The sequence below is a fragment of the Salvelinus alpinus genome, chromosome 15 (assembly GCF_045679555.1).
Source record: "Salvelinus alpinus chromosome 15, SLU_Salpinus.1, whole genome shotgun sequence".
Lineage (NCBI taxonomy): Eukaryota > Metazoa > Chordata > Actinopteri > Salmoniformes > Salmonidae > Salvelinus > Salvelinus alpinus.
In genome coordinates, this window is record NC_092100.1 from 44,110,486 (window position 1) to 44,131,152 (window position 20,667).

Genomic DNA, 20,667 nt, shown 5'->3' on the forward strand with positions numbered 1-20,667 from the left:
GCTCTAATCGGCTGAAGGCTCTGAGCCTGTTCTGCTGTTTGTTTGAGGCTGTTCCACCGTTCCTCTAAAGCCAAACACCGGAGGATTGTTTGTAATGAGGTTTGCATGGGATGAATGCAGATGTTATAGGGTGATATTGCATACAAGCCTTTTGGACAGTGTATACTAACCTTTTATTTGTCTTGTCTGAGTATTTCCTCATGGAATACAGGGTTTGCACATAGTAGGTACTGCCATAGACTGTTCAACAAACGATTGAAAATAGTTACAAAATTTGCTTCCTCATAGGCTGTATAAATAAGACGACATTATACTGTATGCCTCAAGGATTACACAAGCAGGAACTAACTGTCTTAGTCTGTGTAGTCCCTTAGACCATGTCAGCAGAACAGTGGCTTCCCTGGGGCTAAAGGCCCTGACAGTGTGTTGGCCCAGCAGGATGCTTGCCTTGTTAGGAGAAATCAGCAGGGAGGTTTGGGAGGTGGAAAAGGGACCCCTAGGGGGAAGCATATTTTTTCACTCTACCTCTTTCTCTCTGTTTTTCTCTCTGCCTCCTTCCTTCTTTCACTTTCTCTCTTTTTTTATATTTTTGTCTTCACTCTCTATCTATCTGTCACTTCCTACACATTCTCCTCTATCTCGCTTCCCTCTCCTGCATTTCTCCCTGCTGGTTAGAGTGGAGCTCTGTTTTTATAATTCCCCTGTGAGCAAGGCAAATGCTCTCACCAGGATCTCTCACTTATTCATATTTCCAGCTGCAGGCCTGCTTCCTCTGACAGGGAAATTATAGTCAGCCCCTGCTCTGTTCGGCTTAGCCCCGCCAAAGAGGCTTGTGTGTCAGACCCCCGGCGAGGGAGCTAAATTCGGGGGGGGGTTCTTGCATTGGAATTATATTGAATTCTGCTTATATAGTCACGTTATACCACAATTAACATAAAGTTCAAATGCCGAGTCTCCGGGATCATTGACTACTTTTGAAATCTCTGCTGCACTGTATCAGCACAATGGACAGCGGCCTACAGCTAGGCCGTTTTGGTAATGAATATAGGCTACAATATAAATAGGCTGTTTGTAATAGGTGAATTGCCCTATGTGAATGCAGCCGTACACACCGCTGTCTTACCAAAATAATGCAAACGTAATGCTGAAAGTATTAGCCTAGTTATTCATGCATACAAACAAAAATACTGAATAGCAGTTTGGCTTAGAATACTGACAACTGTGAATGTGAACGAATGCAAACAGAACAAAACAGAAATACCAAGTAGTAGATCTAGTAAACAAAATATCAGATCGATAAAGGCATGACACAATCATTATTTAGGCTACTTACTTTAACAAAAAACAAATGCAGTAAACAAAAGGTGAATGGAGATCCAAATAACCAAAACATGTCCTACAGCCTACTACAGTGAGATGCAGCCATGTACAGTTTTCTTGCCAAATAAATAGGCCTATACAAGCCGCTTCAAACATGGAAAATCATGCCGCTCGCTCTTGAGTTAAGCAACGCGTTGTGATATGGCACAATACACTTCTGTGAATCAAATTTGACCCACGTAATCAATGAAGCAATGCCGGCCTACCATAAACATGTTTCTAATACGTACAGTTCCATTTACAGCAACAAAAACCAATAGGCTACCAAGAAAACCATAACAGCATCTGCAGTAACAGAGTATTCCAGACACTCTCGTTCTATGAACCAGTTGCTATTAAATGAACGTTTTTGGACAGAAAGACTGCGGCTAGGGTAGGATTCCAGGCTAACCTGGGCTGGCTCCTCTGTTCCAATATCATCAGAAATAGTCGGAGATGGAAACTGCTGTGGAGCCATTATCCTGGCGGAACTTGTGGAGGCGTGGATAGGCTCTGCACACGGAGCTAGCTGGAGCTCGGCAGCATCATCGCTGCTGGGCTTAGCGGCAGCCTCGGTGGTATGATGCTGCTGCTGCTCATCGTTCTCCTTCTCCTTTGTTTGGGTACTTTGGCAAAGGCAATTTCTGATATCCATTGTGGCAGATTAGCTGGTTCAAGCTGGCTAAATAGGCCAAGGCTAATAACACTAACACGTTTTACAGCTAGCTAGCTAAGAGTGAAGCAGCTTCAACGGTAAACTTGACCCCGCCCTTATCAAATACTACAGGCGGTGGCATACATAACCGGCCAGTGGCTTTCCATAGCCCCCCAATACACACCGCGGCACGCTCTGTCCACTGTGCAGATTTTTTTTGTGCCGACCTGTCACTCAATTAGGACTGTCCCCGACTAAAAAAATTCTTGGTCGACCAGGAGTTGATTGGTAGAAATGTTAAAACATGTATTTTTCCATATATTGACAAATCCTATGTGTTTTAATCAAATCAACTATATTCACTGAGCTTGTCTGATGCTTTAAGCAAACGGTTTGATTCAATAAATAAGATACCCAAATGACTAGAGGGAGTCCGACCAGCAATTGATTAGATTTTTATTTAACTAGGCAAGCCAGTTAAGAACAAATTATTATTTACAATGACAGCCTACCGAGGAACACTGGGTTAACTGCCTTGTTCAGGGGCAGAACGACAGATTTTTACCTTGTCAGCTCGGGTATTTGATCCAGCAACCTTTTGGTTACTCTAACCACTAGGCTACCTGCCGCCCCTGATTGTGCCGGGCCAGGCTCAGACTTGCGCTGTGTAAAAAATAAAAATAAAAACTGTGAGTGACTGTGACTAGCACCCGTTGTGTGTCTCTCTCCTTCCTGCTGCAGCAACCACCACAGAACGTCAAAGTGTTTATCGAGCTGTACTTGTTGCTGAAACTGCAACATAATTGCAGCCATTTCTGACTGAAAAGTTCTGTTACCAAAACCCATAATTTGTTTAGGAAAAACATTCCCTTTTATCCTCAACCCTTGCTCTCTTTACGTGACATTTATGCATCGCATGCACGCGACCAAATATAGTATTGAGATTGAATTATTTGGCCTGAATGCCAAGGGTCACGTCTGGAGGAAACCTGGCACAAATGTTTTTCAGCGGCAGGGACCAGGAAACTAGTCAGGATCAAGGGAAAGATGAATGGAGCAAAGTACAGAGAGATCCTTGATGAAAACCTGCTCCAGAGTGCTCAGGACCTCAGACTGGGGGTGAAGATTCACAACGACCCTAAGCACACAGCGCAGGAGTGGCTTCAGGACAAGTATCTGAGTGTCCTTGAGTGGCCCAGCCAGAGCCTGAACTCGATCGAACATCTCTGGAGAGACCTGAAAGTATCTGTGCAGCGACACTCCCCATCCAACCTGACAGAGCTTGAGGGGATCTGCAGAGAAGAATGGGAGAAACTCCCCAAATACAGGTGTGCCAAGCTTGAAGCGTCATACCCAAGAAGAGACTGTAATCGCTGCCAAAGGTGCTTTCTTTAAAGTACTGACTAATGGGTCCAAATACTTATGTAAATGTGATATTTCAGGTTTTTATATTTAATACGTTTGCGTACATTTCTTCAAAAAAACAGTTTTGCTTTGTCACAATGGTGTTTTGTGTAGATTGAGGAGGGGGAAACTATGTAATCCATTCTAGAATAAGGCTGTAACGTAACAAAATGGAAAAAGTGAAATGGTCTGGAAACTTTCCGAATACACTGTACATGCTGTGTTTCATTTTGGAACGTTGACCTGCCTACGTACTGTAGATCGCAAGCCCATAGTTAGTCAATAGGGCTAACTGGTTAGCTAATAGTACTGTTAGCTAGCCAGATGACCACAAAGAATTGTTAGCTTAGCTACCAATGAATAATTGACATCTATCTTGCATAATATTAGTTTTAATATTAGATTCACATAGATTATTACGATTCACATATATAACTGATAATTATGAAGTAAAAAGTTTGCTTTGTGTATATCTTGGAAGAAGGTTCAGTGAATGGGGAGCTGAAGTGTGAAGTAATACAGTAGGGGGAGTGAGTCCTTTTCAAATCTATTGTTTTACTCATTCTCCACACTCGTCCTCACAAGAACGTACTCAAGAGAACGTGGTCGGAGAATGCGCTCGGAGCATGAGAGTGTAGAGCACGGTGGTATGCATATTGAGAAACACCCTGTGTCTTTGTGATAGCAATGGCTTCATGAATGCTTGTTCTTCTGTGTTCTCTTCAGTCCAACCCCAGCGAAGCAGACCTAAATGCCAGGGGAGCGTGGTCCCAGGGGTACACTGGGAGAGGAGTGGTGGTCACCATCCTGGATGACGGCATAGAGAAAGACCACCCAGACCTTGCCTCCAACTACGTGAGTACTGCAACCACAACCTGCTCTGTCTCGATAGATGGAAGAAGTACGTGACGAATCGCCTATTAATTTTTTGGGGGAGCTCATATTATTCTTTCTACCTTCTGAAAATACCTCTTATATTTTGTGACAACTGATGCGTCTTCTCCTTCAGTGTCGAACTAAACATGTAACTGTCATTGATCTACAAGTCATTTTGCATGCTGAACAACCCCAGACAATATCAGTAGCCTAGTCAAATGGTGCAATGTGCCCAGCTTTGTGGGCTGACAACAAATTTTTCACATCTGATCTTTTACATCTTCAGGGCACTTTCAGCATTCAAATGTGAAAACGGCTTTCACTATATTAGGCTTTATTAGTTGAGTGCCAACCTATGTACAGTGCATTTGGAAAGTATTCAGACCCCTTGACTTTATCCACATTTTGTTACGTTACAGCCGTATTCTAAAATGTATTAAAAAATTTTTAAAGTGGTGGACTCCAATCAAGTTGTAGAAACATCTTAAGGATGATCAATGGAAACAGGGTGCCGCTGAGCTCAATTTCGAGTCTCATAGCAAAGAGTCTGAATACTTATGTGAATGTAATATTTCAGTTTTTTATACATTTGCATACACTTCTAAAAACCAGTTTTTGCTTTGTCATTATGGGGTATTGTGTGTAGATTGATGAGGAGAAAAAAACGGTTAATCCATTTTAGAATAAGGCTGTAATGTAACAAAATGTGGAAGAAGTGGAGTGGTCTCAATACTTTCCAAATGCACTGTAATTTGTTATTGTTATCAATGCGCTGTTGAAAATGTTTTTTTTACCAGAGACACTCTTATTTGACTTTACCTGCTGAACAGGGCTTACAATATATTTTATTTTGATTGTCCAGGTTCTCCATCTGCAATGGTTTAGGTAATTTCGCTTTCAACAATCAAAATGGTCATTTTTAGATATAAAGGTGTGAAAATACTTACTTTTTTGGGGGGTATTTGTACTTTACTTTACTATTTATATTTTTAACTATGTTTTACTCCACTACATTCCTAAAGAAAATATGTACTTTTTATTCCCATCAATTTTCCCTAGCACCAAAAAGTACTTGTTACATTTCAAATGTTCAGGCAGGACAGAATTATGGTCCAATTCATGCAGCTATCAATATAATGCATTGTCATCCCTCCTGCCTTTGATCTGGTGGACTCACAAAACACAAATACTGCATTTGCAAATGATATCTAAGTGCTGGAGTGTGCCCCTGTCTGTCTGTAAAATACAAACAAACATTTGTGCCATTTGGTTTGCTTAATATAAGGAATTTATTGTATAGCATTTACTTTTTACTTTTACTCAAGAATGACAATTGGGTACTTTTTCCACAGCTGTACTTTAGTACATTTAAAACCAGATACTTTTACTCAAGTAGTATTTTACTGGGTGACTTTTACTTTAACTTGAGTCATTTTCTGTTAAGTATCTGGTTACTTTTACTCAAGTATGACAATTTCGTTATTTTTTCCACCAGGGTAAAGTTGATAATTTCATAATGAGGACAGAAATCAAGCTCACTTCATAAACCTTCCAAACGGTCAGAATGGGTGAAATCCAAAGTTCTGTTATATATTCATTGGCTATGTCATAACTAATTTGTAAATTATAAATATTGATACATTACTAGCCCCCACAACATCATCTGCAAAAATGACAGGTTAATTTGTGGGTGATGGGTGATTTCAGAACCAAAGTGGAGTGACAAAACATAGGCCACATTGCCTGCCAAATCTGATAGTGGTAGTGGGTGGTATATGCCTAGTCTCCCTAATGGGTCACCTAAGGTGCCTACATAGTACGTACACCATAGACATACATAATTAACACACACACACCCACACAAGTCAGCTCAGATAGATCCAACTCAGAGGCACAGTTCATGAGCTCCATCAGCAGCAGATTTTCATTTTATTTATGCAACAAATGTTAGTGCATCGAACCGCATGGAACCAAGTCGCATCGATTCGTTCTCTAATAAAATCGAATCGCACTGAATCGTTTACAAATTAAAACTTATCGTTCCTGTATCGTATCGGAGCCTATGTGTCTAGATACATATCAAATCGTCTTGAAAGGGAAAGATGCACATCCCTAATACCTACCTCAAATTACTTTCCAGGAATTGCTTTCGTTTGAGTGCAGCAACAGATGGAGGAAAAGAGACTCTTAAAATCCAATTTATGCTTGATCTGACAATGTGGTCGGAGGCTTCGCATGGAGGGTGTTACGGAATTGCGGAGCCTTCGGAGACATGCAGTGGCCAAATCGAGCTCCGTACCGCATCGCCGTGTGCTTCTCAAATTTTGGAACAATGCGGAGGGCTCTGTATAGCTCCGCATTAACATTATTAGTTCACGGTAGGTGGGGGCGGGAGGTTCTGTAAAAAACAGAAACTCACCGTTGGCTCTGACTTCTGCGGAGGCCGCATTGCAATAAATGGTGTACGGCCAATGCAGACGTCGGATTGACGATGCAGAGCCTTTAAGACTATTGAGATGCATCCTGAGAGTGGTCACTCTCACTATTACCATATCCTCACTTCCTTAACATGAAAGGAAAGGATACTCTTCAGCCATAGCCCCAGTCTCACATCTCAGACACCTGTTTCCATCTCTGTTCCCAGGACCCTGATGCCAGCTATGATGTTAATGATGGAGACTCTGATCCCCAGCCACGCTACACACAGCGCAACGAGAACAGGTACTGTAATGGGATTTCCCTGCTCTGCCCCACACTCCTAAACTGGACCATACATACAGTACATACAGCCAAATGAGCTATGTCAAAAGTGTGTTAGATTGTGCAAGCTTATTTTGCAGGTTCACTGCATCGTGTAACGCTGTGTTTCTTTCAGAATAGGCCCTCAAGCAAGCCCTTGTCTTTCAGTCTGTCTGCCCTCATTTACAAACAGCAACAGCCCACAGCAGTCAAACAACACTGCTTCTCTGACAGTGTCGTCCATTAATAACTTGAGGGGATTGTTGACTGGTGATTTAATCGTATGAAATACGATACGCCCTGTAACAGTGCTTCTTACAGCCCAGCGTCAGAGACTATCCTAGAGGTTCTTATCTATGTCGTTGTCCCAATATTTATTTTCCCCCAAACCAATTAGGCCAGATTAATCAAATCCAATTGAATTTGTCACATGCTTTGTAAACAACAGGTTTAGACTAGCAGTGAAATGCTTACTAACGGCCCTTTCCAAAATGCAGAGAGAAAAAAATGAAATAATAGAAAAATAATAACAGAAGGAATAAATACACAATGAGTAACGATAACTTGGCTATGTACACAGAGTACCAGTACTGAGTCGATGTACAGTGCCATCGGAAAGTATTCAGACCCCTTGACTTATTCCACATTTTGTTACAATTCTAAAATTGATTCAATAAAACATTTTCCTCAGCAATCTACACACAATACCCCATACTGTCGAAACAGAAATATCTTATTTACATAAGTATTCAGACCCTTTGCTATGAGACTCGAAATTGAGCTCAGGTGCAACCTGTTTCCATTAAGCATCTTGATGTTTTTACAACTTGATTGGAGTCCACCTGTGGTATATTCAATTGATTGGACAGGATTAGGAAATGCACAGACCTGTCTATATAAGGTCCCACAGTTGACAGTGCATGTCAGAGTAAAAAACAATCCATGAGGTTGAAGGAATTGTCCGTAGAGCTCCGAGACAGGATTGTGTCAAGGGTTAACAGATGTGAAATGGCTAGCTAGTTAGCGGGTACGCGCTAATAGCGTTTCAATCGGTTACGTCACTTGCTCTGAGACTTGAAGTAGGGTTTCCCCTTGCTCTGCAAGGGCCGCGGCTTTTGTGGAGCGATGGGTAACGACGCTTCGTGGGTGTCAGTTGTTGATGTGTGCAGAGGGTCCCTGGTTCGCGCCCGTGTCGGGGCGAGGGGACGGTCTAAAGTTATACTGTTACAAAGGCACATATCTGGGGCATGGTACCAAAAAATGTATTCGGCATAGAAGTTACCCAAGAACACAATGGTAGAGTGGCCAGACGGAAGCCACTCCTCAGTAAAATGTGCATGACAGCCTGCTTGGAGTTTGCCAAAAGGCGCCTAAAGGACTCTCAGAACATAACAAACAAGATTCTCTGGTCTGATGAAAGATTGAACTCTTTTGCCTGAATACCATCGGGACAAGTCTCTGAATGTCCTTGAGTGGCCCAGCCAGAGCCCGGACTTGAACCCGATCGAACATCTCTGGAGAGACCTGAAAATAACTGTGGAGCAACACTCTCCATCCAACCTGACAGAGCTTGAGAGGATCTGCAGAGAAGAATGGGAGAAACTCCCCAAATACAGGTGTGCCAAGCTTGTAGCGTCATACCCAAGAAGACTCAAGGCTGTTATCGCTGCCAAAAGTGCTTCAACAAAGTACTGCGTAAAGGGTCTGCATTGTGTCCCGCCACCCACCACCCGCCAACCCCTCTTTTACGCTACTGCTACTCTCTGTTCATCATATATGCATAGTCACTTTAACCATATCTACATGTACATGCTACCTCAATCAGCCCGACTAACCGGTGTCTGTATGTAGCCTCGCTACTGTTATTTTTCACTGTCTTTCTATTGTTTTTATTTCTTTACTTACCTATTGTTCACCTAATACCTTTTTTGCACTATTGGTTAGAGCCTGTAAGTAAGCATTTCACTGTAAGGTCTACACCTGTTGTATTCGGCGCACGTGACAAATAAACTTTGATTTGATTTGAATACTTATGTAAACGTGAAATTTAAGTTTTATTTTTTTTACATGGGTTAGCTTTATCATTATGGGGTATTGTGTGTAGATTGACTAATCTTTTTTTTAAATCAATTTTAGAATAAGGCTGTAACGTAACAAAATGTGGGTCTGAATACTAGTCAATGGGTCTGAATACTTTCCGAATGCTCTGTAGATATGTACATATAGGCAAGGATAAAGTGACTAGGCAACAGGATAGATAAAAAACAGTATCAGCGGTGTATGTGAAGGGTTAGTGCAAAAAGTGTCAACACCACCACTTCCACCACCACCTCAGAGCTTGAGGAACTTTGTTTGTAGCTAGTACAGTAGTTTATTTGCCCCTGGCTGATACCAGCTCCTCTCTCCCGGCTTTTGGTGATTGAAGTAAAAAAGCGCTGGTCCTAAAGTAAAAGGGGGTTTCCAAATCGCCTCCTCCTCAGCCCCTTACTCCCTCAGCGTGACCCCAGCGTGTGGCTGTGTCTTCTGCCATGGCTCCATCTCCCGTGGATGAGATTAGACACTGAATTCCTCCCGCCTCTGAAACACACAGCAGGATTTGCCACAAATCTCCCCCTTTTATTCTGGAACAAATGCCAGTCTTTTTTATTGTATATATATATATTGTAATTTTACCAACATTTTCTCCCAATTGGTAGTTTCGATCTTGTCTCATCGATGCAACTCCCCAATGGGCTCGGGAGAGGCAAAGGTCGAGACATGCATCCTACGAAACATGACCCGCCAAGCAGAGCTGCTTCTTAACACAGTGCTCGCTTAACACGGAAGCCAGCCCACCAACATGTCGGAGGAAACACTGTTCGACTGACTACCGAAGTCAGCTTGCAAGCGCCTGGCTCGCCACAAGGAGTCACTAGAGCACGATGAGGCAAGGAAGTCGTGCAACGATTGTGCTTTTTTCGCAAATGCGCTTTTGTTAAATCATCCCCCGTTTGGCGAAGTTGGCTGTCTTTGTTAGGAAGAAATAGTCTTCACACAGTTCGCAACAAGCCAGGCGGCCCAAACTGCTGCATATACCCTGACTCTGTTGCAAGAGAAGTGACACCATTTCCCTAGTTAAAATAAATTAATGTTAGCAGGCAATATTGACTAAATATGCAGGTTTAAAAATATATACTTGTGCAACTTACCTTGGCTTCTTACTGCATTCATGTAACAGGCAGGCTCCTCGTGGAGTGCAATGTAAAGCAGGTGGTTAGAGCGTTGGACTAGTTAACTGTAAGGTTGCAAGATTGAATCCCCGAGCTGACAAGGTAAAAATCTGTCGTTCTACCCCTGAACAAGGCAGTTAACCCACCGTTCCTAGGCCGTCATTGAAAATAAGAATGTGTTCTTAACTGGCTTGCCTAGTTAAATAAAGGTGTAAAAAAAATCACACAAAAAATCGGCCAAATCGGTGTCCAAAAATACCGAATTCCGATTGTTATGAAAACTTGAAATCGGCCCTAATTAATCGGCCATTCTGATTAATCGGTCGACCTCTAGTATCTACTGTACATATTGAAGTGATTAATAATGGATTGGAATTACCGAAAGCATTTTAGTCCACTGTTTTATTCTGCCTCTACAGAAGAGATTCCCTCTTTTCCCCACTGGGAGAAAAGCAATTGGTTTGCATAGTCAAGGCCAAAGGCTTTCACTTTGACCAGGGACCTTGTTTCCATCGTTGCCTGGAGTAGTACTAGAGTAGCTCTGCCTAGTCCACCCCTGCCCCCTGTCTGTTTGAGGCAGGTTCCACTCAGTTCTGCTGACTAGGGAACACAGGACTACTCCTTGGTTGGTTAAGCTTCTCCTTTCCAGATCCGCTGCTGCTGCACAGAAATTCAGAAAGTGCACAGATACAGTTCCCTGAAAAATGATTAGCCCCCTTTCTGATTTTCTGTTTTTGCATATTTTTGACACTGAATGCTATCAGATCTTCAACCAGAACCTAATATTAGATTAAGGGAACCCGAATGAACAAATAACACAACATAGTGATACTTTTTTCTTTTATTTCATAAACAAAGTTATGCAACACCCAATGCCCCCGTGTGAAAAAGTAATTATACCTTTAGCTGCAATGACTGCAACCAAACGCTTCCTGTAGTTGTTGATCAGTCTCTCACATCCCTGTGGAGGAATTTTGGCCCTCTCTTCCATGCAGAATTGCTTTAACTCAGCTACATTGGTGGTTTGTCAACCATGAACTGATCATTTCAGGTCCTGCCACAACATCTCAATCGGGTTTAGGTCTGGACTTCAACTATAGGCCATTTCTATAGGCCATGCTCCCGAGTGGCGCAGTGGTCTAAGGCACTGCATCTCAGTGCAAGATGTGTCACTACAGTCCCTGGTTCGAATCCAGACTGTATCACATCCGGCTGTGATTGGGAGTCCCATAGGGCGGCGCACAATTGTCCCAGCGTCGTCCGGGTTTGGCCGGGGTAGGCCGTCATTGTAAATAAGAATTTGTTTTTAACTGACTTGCCCAGTTAAATAAAGGTATAATAAAAAATTGTTGCTTTTGGGCCATTCTGGACTTGCTTGTGTGTTTTGGATCATTGTCTTTCTGCATGTTCCATGTGCTCTTCAGCTCACGGATGGATGGCCTGACATTCTCCTTTAGAATTATCTGATACAGAGCAGAATTCATGGTTCCTTCAATGATGGCAAGTCGTCCGTGTCCTGAGGCAGCAAATCATCCCCAAACCATCACACTACCACCACCATGCTTGACCGTTGGTATGAGGTTGTGGAATGCAGTGTTTGGTATTTGCCAGACATAGCAAGGACTGATCAACAACTACAAGAAGTGTTTGGTTGCAGTCATTGCACCACCAGTTATTGTGTGTAAGGGGGAAATTACTTTTTCATACAGGGTCATTAGGTGTGAAAATGACTGCAAAAGTGTAAACATTTTGTTATTCATTCAGGTTTCCTTTATCTAATATTGGGTTTTGGTTAAATATCTCATAATATTCAGTGTCAGAAATATGCAAAAATTGAGAGAATCTGAAACACCTCGAATACTTTATCACGGCACTGTATACACATGGTACCTAAGCAAGCACATGCACACACAGTACAGACACAGTACACTACACACACAGTACACTACACACAGAGTTCGGCTGTTGCTGTCAAGGTAATTATCCAGGACGGAATCAATATCTGACCATGAAATGAGAAGCAAGTGTGTCTCTGTCAATAGCTCTGAGCACTGTGTGTTTGGAGTGACCTGAGAAGAAATTATAGCAGATGAGTACAGTAAATCCCCATAGAGGCGTGCGGCCAGATGCTGAGTAATGCTCTCCGCCTCCCCACAATGGGATTATATGAATATTTTCATGGGGAGAAAAGGGAACAGGAGACTTAAGTCGGAAGCTTACGTCCCCTTCCCCTGCCAAGGCTGGTTCATTTGTATTGGTGACATGCAAGGTTGGGTTTTGAATTTGCATCCATTTAGTAGTTGTTCTGGGTAGATGCTTTGTACTGCAAGTTGGCAGGACTGGCAGGTACTGTTGAAAGGGTTTCAAGCCAGGTGAGGCTCTCACCCGAGCAGGTCATTCTTTTGTGCGCCATCATCAGAATGTTTGTCCTCTCTCAGTGCTTTCTCTCCTCCTCTCCTCCATTACAGTGCTGTCAATACTGTGGATTGGAGATTGGAGAGGGTGAGAAGAGCCTGAGATTCTAGTAGGTCCAGGTTTAGTTTATTTGTCACGTGCACGGCATACAGCAGGTGTAAAACAGTTCAGGGAAATGTTTACTTGCTAAGCTTTTTCCCAACAATTCAATATCTAGGTGAGAGGAAATAATATGAAGGAAATAATAAAGTAATAATATAGGTAAAAAATATATTTATATACACTACCGTTCAAAAGTTTGGGGTCACTTAGAAATGTTCTTGTTTTTGAAAGAAAAGCAACTTTTTTGTCGATTTAATATAACATCAAATTGATCAGAAATACAGCGTAGACATTGTTATTGTTGTAAAAAAAAAAATATTTTTTTTTATTTCACCTTTATTTAACCAGGTAGGCCAGTTGAGAACAAGTTCTCATTTACATCTGCGACCTGGCCAAGATAAAGCAAAGCAGTGCGACACAAACACAGAGTTACACATGGAATAAACAAACGTCCAGTCAATAACACAATAGAAAAGGTCTATATACAGTGTGTGCAAATGGCATAGGAGGTAAGGCAATAAATAAGACATAATAGCGAAGTAATTACAATTTAACAAATTAACACTGGAGTGATAGATGTGCAGATTATGATGTGCAAGTAGAAATACTGGTGTGCAAAAAAAGTAAATAAAAACAATATGGGGATGAGGTAGGTAGTTGGATTGGCTATTTACAGATGGGCTGTGTACAGCTGCAGTGATTGGTAAGCTGCTCAGATAGCTGATGCTTAAAGTTAGTGAGGGAGATGTAACTTCAGCGATTTTTGCAATTTGTTCCAGTCATTGGCAGCAGAGAACTGAAAGGAAAGGTGGCCAAATAGGTGTTGGCTTTGGCGATGACCAGTGAGATATACCTGCTGGAGCGCATGCTACGGGTGGGTGGTGTTATGGTGACCAGTGAGCTGAGATAAAGTGGCGCTTTACCTAGCAAAGACTTATAGATGACCTGGCGACGAATTTGTAGCGAGTGCAAGCCGATGAGAGCATACATGTCGCAGTGGTGGTTGGTATATGGGGCTTTGGTAGACTCCATCCAGTTTGCTGAGTAGAGTGTTGGAGGCTATTTTGTAAATGACATAGCCGAAGTCGAGGATCGGTAGGATAGTCAGTTTTACGATGGTATGTTTGGCAGCATGAGTGAGTAGAGATGTCCAGAGTAGTGATGCTAGTCGGGCGGGCGGGTGCGGGCAGCGATCAGTTGAAAAGCATCCATTTAGTTTTACTAGCGTTTAAGAGCAGTTGGAGGCCACAAAAGGAGTGTTGTATGGCATTGAAGCTCGTTTGGAGGTTTGTTAACACAGTGTCAAAAGAAGGGCCAGATGTATACAGAATGCTGTCGTCTGCGTAGAGGTGGATCAAGGAATCACCCGCAGCAAGAGCGACATCGTTGATATATACAGAGAAAAGAGTCGGCCCGAGAATTGAACCCTGTGGTACCCCCATAGAGACTGCCAGAGATCTGAAAAACAGGCCCTCTGATTTCACACACTGAACTCTATCTGAGAAGTAGTTGGTGAACCAGGCGAGGCAGTCATTTGAGAAACCAAGGCTGTTGAGTCTGCCGTTAAGAATACGGTGATTGACAGAGTCGAAAGCCTTGGCCAGGTCAATGAAGACGGCTGCACAGTACTGTCTTTTATCGATGGCGGTTATGATATCGTTTAATACCTTGAGCGTGGCTGAGGTGCACCCGTGACCAGCTCGGAAACCGGATTGTACAGCGGAGAAGGTGCGGTGGGATTCGAAATGGTCAGTGATCTGTTTGTTAACTTGGCTTTCGAAGACTTTAGAAAGGCAGGGCAGGATGGATATAGGTCTGTAACAGTTTGGGTCTAAAGTGTCACCCCCTGTGAAGAGGGGGATGACCGCGGCAGCTTTCCAATCTTTAGGAATCTCGGACAATACGAGAGAGAGGTTGAACAATGGCGGCGGATAATTTTAGAAAGAGAGGGTCCAGATTGTCTAGCCCAGCTGATTTGTACGGGTACAGGTTTTGCAGCTCTTTCAGAACATCTGCTCTCTGGATTTGGGTGAAGGAGAAGCTGGGAGAGGCTTGGGCAAGTTGCTGTGGGGGGTGCGGAGCTGTTGGCCGGGGTTGGGGTAGCCAGGAGGAAAGCATGGCCAGCCGTAGAGAAATGCTTATTGAAATTCTCGATTATCATGGATTTATCAGTGGTGACAGTGTTTCCTAGCCTCAGTACAATGGGCAGCTGGGAGGAGGTACTCTTATTCTCCATGGACTTTACAGTGTCCCAAACTTTTTGGAGTTAGAGCTACAGGATGCAAATTTCTGTTTGAAAAAGCTAGCCTTTGCTTTCCTAACTGACTGCGTGTATTGGTTCCTGACCTCCCTGAAAAGTTGCATATCGCGGGGACTATTTGATGCTAGTGCAGTCCGCCAGAGGATGTTTTTGTGCTTGTCGAAGGCAGTCAGGTCTGGAGTGAACCAAGAGCTATATCTGTTCTTAGTTCTACATTTTTTGAAAGGGGCATGCATGTAGCTAGGGGGGGGTTCTAATGGTCAATTAGCCTTTTTAAAATGATAAACTTGGATTAGCTAACACAACGTGCCATTGGAACACAGGTGTGATGTTTGCTGATAATGGGCCTCTATACCCCTATGTAGATATTCCATAAAAGAATCTGCCGTTTTCAGCTACAATCGTCATTTACAACATTAACAATGTCTACACTGTATTTCCGATCAATTTGATGTTATTTAAATAGACAAAAAACAAGGACATTTCTAAGTGACCCCAAACAGTTGAACGGTAGAGTATATGAAAGAAGAAAAGGGGAAAAAACACGTGCAAGTTGTATACAAGTCAGTGCCAGTACCATCATTACAATGTGCAGGTGTACTATATTAATTGTGGTAGGTATGTACATGTAAAAAGTGACTGGTACCAGGATAAATACTAATGGTAATAATAATCAATACTAATTAATATAGCAGCAGCGTAAGTGGGTGTGTGCATGTTGATGAGTGTGAGTGTGTGTGTAAGATTGTGAGAATGTGTTGCTAGAAACCTGGGTTAACATAGAGTCAGTGCAGTTAGCTGTTCAGGATTCTTATGGCTTGGGGAAAGAAGCTGTATTGGAGAGGTTGGTCCAAAACCCGATGCTCCAGTACCGCTTGCCGAATGGAAGCAGCGAGAACAGTCCATGGTATGGGTGATGGGAGTCTTTGGCAATTTTTCGGGCCTTTCTTTGACATCGCCTGGCATGAATGTCCGGAATGGCTGGGAGCTCGTCTCCAGTGATGCACTGGGCCATACACACCACCCTCTGTAGAGCCTTGCAGTCGAGGGCAGGAAGTCCAGGATCCTTGCAGACGGATGTGTTCAGTCAGAGGGTGCCTAGCTTGGTAACGAGCTGGGAGAGCACTATGGTGTTGAACGCTGAGCTGTAGTCAATGAACAGCATTCTCACATATATTGAGTTTACAAGACATAAAGGACACCTTCGTTAAACCCAGCAGCGTTGCAGTTCTTGACACGAACCGGTGCAACTACTACCATACCCTGTTCAAAGGCACTTATAGTTGAAGTCAGAAGTTTACATACACCTTAGCCAAATACATTTAAACTCAGTTTTTCACAATTCCTGACATTTAATCCTAGTAAGAATTTGCTGTCTTAGGTCAGTTAGGATCACCACTTTATTTTAAGAATGTGAAATGTCAGAATAATAGTAGAGAGAATGATTTATTTCTGCTTTTATTTATTTCATCACATTCCCAGGGGGTCAGAAGTTTACATACACTCAATTAGTATTTGGTAGCATTGCCTTTTAAATTGTTTGACTTGGGTCAAACGTTTTGGGTAGCCTTCCACAAGCTTCCCACAATAAGTTGGGTGAATTTTGGTCCATTCCTCCTGACAGAGCTGGTGTAGCTGAGTCATGTTTGTAGTTCTCCTTGCTCGCACTCGCTTTTTCATTTCTGCCCACAAATTTTCTATGGGATTGAGGTCAGGGCTTTGTGATGGCCACTCCAATACCTTGACTTTGTTGTACTTAAGCCATTTTGCCACAACTTTGGAAGTATGCTTGGGGTCATTGTCCATTTGGAAGACCCATTTGCGATCAAGCTTTAACTTCCTGACTGACTGTCTTGAGATGTTGCTTCAATATATCCACATCATTTTCCTACCTCATGATGCCATCTATTTTGTGAAGTTCACCAGTCCCTCCTGCAGCAAAGCACCCCCACAACATGATGCCGCCACCGCCATGCTTCACGGTTGGGATGGTGTTCTTCGGCTTCCAAGCCTCCCCATTTTTTCTCTAAACATAATGATGGTCATTATGGCCAAACAGTTCTATTTTTGTTTCATCAGACCAGAGGGCATTTCTCCAAAAAGTACGATCTTTGTCCCCGTGTGCAGTTGCAAACCGTAGTCTGTCTTTTTTATGGCGGTTTTGGAGCAGTGGCTTCTTCCTTGCTGAGCGGCCTTTCAGGTTGTCGATATAGGACTAATTTTACTATGGACAGAGATACTTTTATACCTGTTTCCTCCAGCATCTTCACAAGGTCCTTTGCTGTTGTTCTGGTATTGATTTGCACTTTTCACACAAAGTACGTTCATCTCTAGAAGACAGAACGAGTCTCCTTCCTGAGCGGTATGACTTCTGCGTGGTCCCATGGTGTATATACTTGCGTACTATTGTTTGTACAGATAAACGTCGTACCTTCAGGCATTTGGAAATTACTCCCAAGGATAAACCAGACTTGTGGAGGTCTCCAATTTTTTTCTGAGGTCTTGGCTGATTTCTTTTGATTTTCCCATGATGTCAAGCAAAGAGGCACTGAGTTTGAAGGTAGGCCTTGAAATACATCCACAGGTACACTCAAATGATGTCAATTAGCATATCAGAAGCTTCTAAAGCCATGAAATCATTTTCTGGAATTTTCTAAGCTGTTTAAAGGCCTAGTCAACTTAGTGTATGTAAACTTCTGACCCACTGAATTGTGTAAGTGAAATAATCTGTCTGTAAATAATTGTTGGGAAAATGACTTATGTCATGCACAAAGTAGATGTCCTAACCAACTTGCCAAAACAATAGTTTGTTAACAAGAAATGTGTGGAGTGGTTGAAAAACGAGTTAATGACTCCAACCTAAGTGTATGTAAACTTCTGACTTCAACTGTAAATATTTTTGTCTTGCCCATTTACCCTCTGAATGGCACACATGCAAAATCCATGTCTCAATTGTCTGTAAGCTTAAACATCCTTCTTTAACCTTTTCCCTACACTGATTGAAGTGGATTTAACAAGTGACATCAGTAAGGGATCATAGCTTTCACCTGGATTCTCCTGGTCAGTCTATGTCATGGAAAGAGCAGGTGTCCTTAATGTTTTGTACACTCAGTGTAGGTATTCCACTTGTAGGGGTGTGCTGATCTCGTCATACTCGTATTCGTAATCGTATCCATTTCATCACACTTGATACTCGTAATTGGATTTACTCGTATTAGGCTCTAATTCTCAGAGTAAAAAACTCAACGGTCACTGAAAGCTTAATCAAGTTTAATTCTTCCCAGAGGGTCAGTACAGCTGCATTCAGACAAAGACAATTTCACACAAGCACTGATATTTAACTTTTACTTGGTACTCATCCCGGATCCGGGAGCACCCCCATCAGTAAAAAAGCTGACTAGCATAGCCTAGCATAGCGCCACAAGTAAATACTAGCATCTAAATATCATGAAATCACAAGTCCAAGACACCAGATGAAAGATACAGATCTTGTGAATCCAGCCATAATTTCTGATTTTTAAATTTTTTTACAGGGAAGACACAATATGTATTTCTATTAGCTAACCACGATAGCAAAAGACTCAACTTTTTTCTCTCCACCATTTTCTTACTGCATAGGTAGCGTTCACAAATTCGACCAAATAAAGATATACATAGTCACTAACCAAGAAAAAACGTCATCAGATGACAGTCTGATAACATATTTATTGTATAGCATATGTTTTGTTCGAAAAATTTGCATATTTCAGGTATAAATCACAGTTCTACATTGCAGCTGCAATCTGAAATAGCGTCGATGCAGCCAGAATAATTACAGAGACCAACGTCAAATACCGAAATACGCATCATAAAACATTTCTGAAAAATACACAGCGTACAGCAAATGAAAGACCAACATCTTGTGAATCCAGCCAATATTTCAGATTTTTTAAGTGTTTTACAGCGAAAACACAATATAGCATTATATTAGCTTACCACAATAACCAGAAACACAAGCAATTTACCAGCAGCAAAGGTTAGCGATCGTAACAATCCAGCAAAAGATATATAATTTTTGACTAACCTTGATAAACTTCATCAGATGACAGTCCTGTAACATCATATTACACAATGCATATAGGTTTTGTTCGAAAATGTGCATATTTAGCAGCACAAATCGTGGTTATACAATGTGATCAGTAGCAACATTTCAGGCATTCTGGCCGGCGCCATCTTGGAGAGGCACCTAATCTAATCGATAACTAATCGTAAACTTGACAAAAAAATACAGGTTGGACAGCAAATGAAAGATGCATTAGTTATTAATGCAACCGCTGTGTTAGATTTTTTAAATTAACGTTACTAGACATACAGTGTGCGTTACAGCCAGACCAGTGCCGAAATTAATGGCGGACAAATAGTTTTACATTTTTCCACAGAAATACGGATTAACATCATAAATAGCTCTTACTTTTGGAAAAGCTTCCATCAGAATCTTGGGCAAGTTGTCCTTTGTCCAAAAGAATCGTTGCTCGGTTGTAAAACGTCCTCTTCAACTTTGGAAATAGCAGCTAACATTAGCTATGTGGCGCAGACATGCCCAAATCTTCAAAACGCAATACAAAGGAAATTCCGAAAATCGCAATATACTCACATAAACTGATATAACTCGGTTTAAAATAACTTCGTTATGATGTTTCTAACACCTATATCGAATAAAATCAGAGCCGGATATATCTAAGGCCTATAACTTGGGCTTTTGAGAATGCCATCCTGAGGTCCTTCTTTGCGTCATGACGAAGGTTGAAAAGAGTGCACCCCCCATGCCATGGGCTTTTATAAGGTCTCAGATCTGCCTAGAAACTCCATTCCAATTCCAGTTCATGTCGACCCATAGGATACATACAGAGTTTTAAACTGATCCTAGAACAGAGTCTACATTTTCAGATTTTGCAGTACCTGTCAGGAATTTCGCTGCCAAACGAGTTCTGTTTCACTCAGAGAAATAATTCAAACGGTTCTAGAAACTAGAGAGTGTTTTCTATCCAATAGTAATAATAATATGCATATTGTACGAGCAAGAATTGAGTACGAGGCAGTTTAATTTGGGAACGATAAATGGTAACGTTGAAACAGCACCCCCTATATTGAGAAAAGGTTAACCGTTCCTCATAGGCTGAGTCTCCTCCACATCTGTACAAACATTGTTCTTTACTGATAGGCAGGACACTTGTGACACAGGCCTTAAACTTTTATTTCTCCCTTAAGGTGACCTGACCTGACCTCAACCCCCCTCCATCACTAATCCATGGCTCTCTCCCCTTATCAATGCCTGCCACATGTAATCGCTTCCCTGCACTCAATCCATTCCAAGCTTAATTGCACACACTATATACCTTCCTCCTATAAACATTAACTTCTGGTGTAGACCCTCTAAACCTCAGCACTCCCTCATTGACATGACTAAGTATATTTCATATTCTCAGAACCCAACACTCGTGATCGGAAAACCCGGAAGTGCATTTTAAATGCCTGCAAAGCCTATACCTCAAGTGCGCATTACTGCGCTATCAGTCAAAGTGCATCTCAGAGCACATCGTTATGTTCCTTCGCTCATTCACACACATTCTTCAAATGTAAACGACCCCAACAGATAAAAAAAACCACAT

General features: G+C 42.1%; 1 protein-coding gene across 5 annotated transcripts in view; it reads left to right on the forward strand.

The window, feature by feature from the left end:
* LOC139540119 (furin-like) overlaps positions 1 to 20,667 on the forward strand; it is a 175,354-nt gene that overhangs the window by 98,805 nt on the left and 55,882 nt on the right. For all 5 annotated transcript variants that reach the window (XM_071343697.1, XM_071343693.1, XM_071343694.1 and 2 more), the window contains exons 5-6: positions 4,145 to 4,273; positions 6,939 to 7,015. In XM_071343697.1, coding sequence (XP_071199798.1) covers positions 4,145 to 4,273; positions 6,939 to 7,015 — 206 coding nt within the window. The remainder of the gene's footprint in view (positions 1 to 4,144; positions 4,274 to 6,938; positions 7,016 to 20,667) is intronic.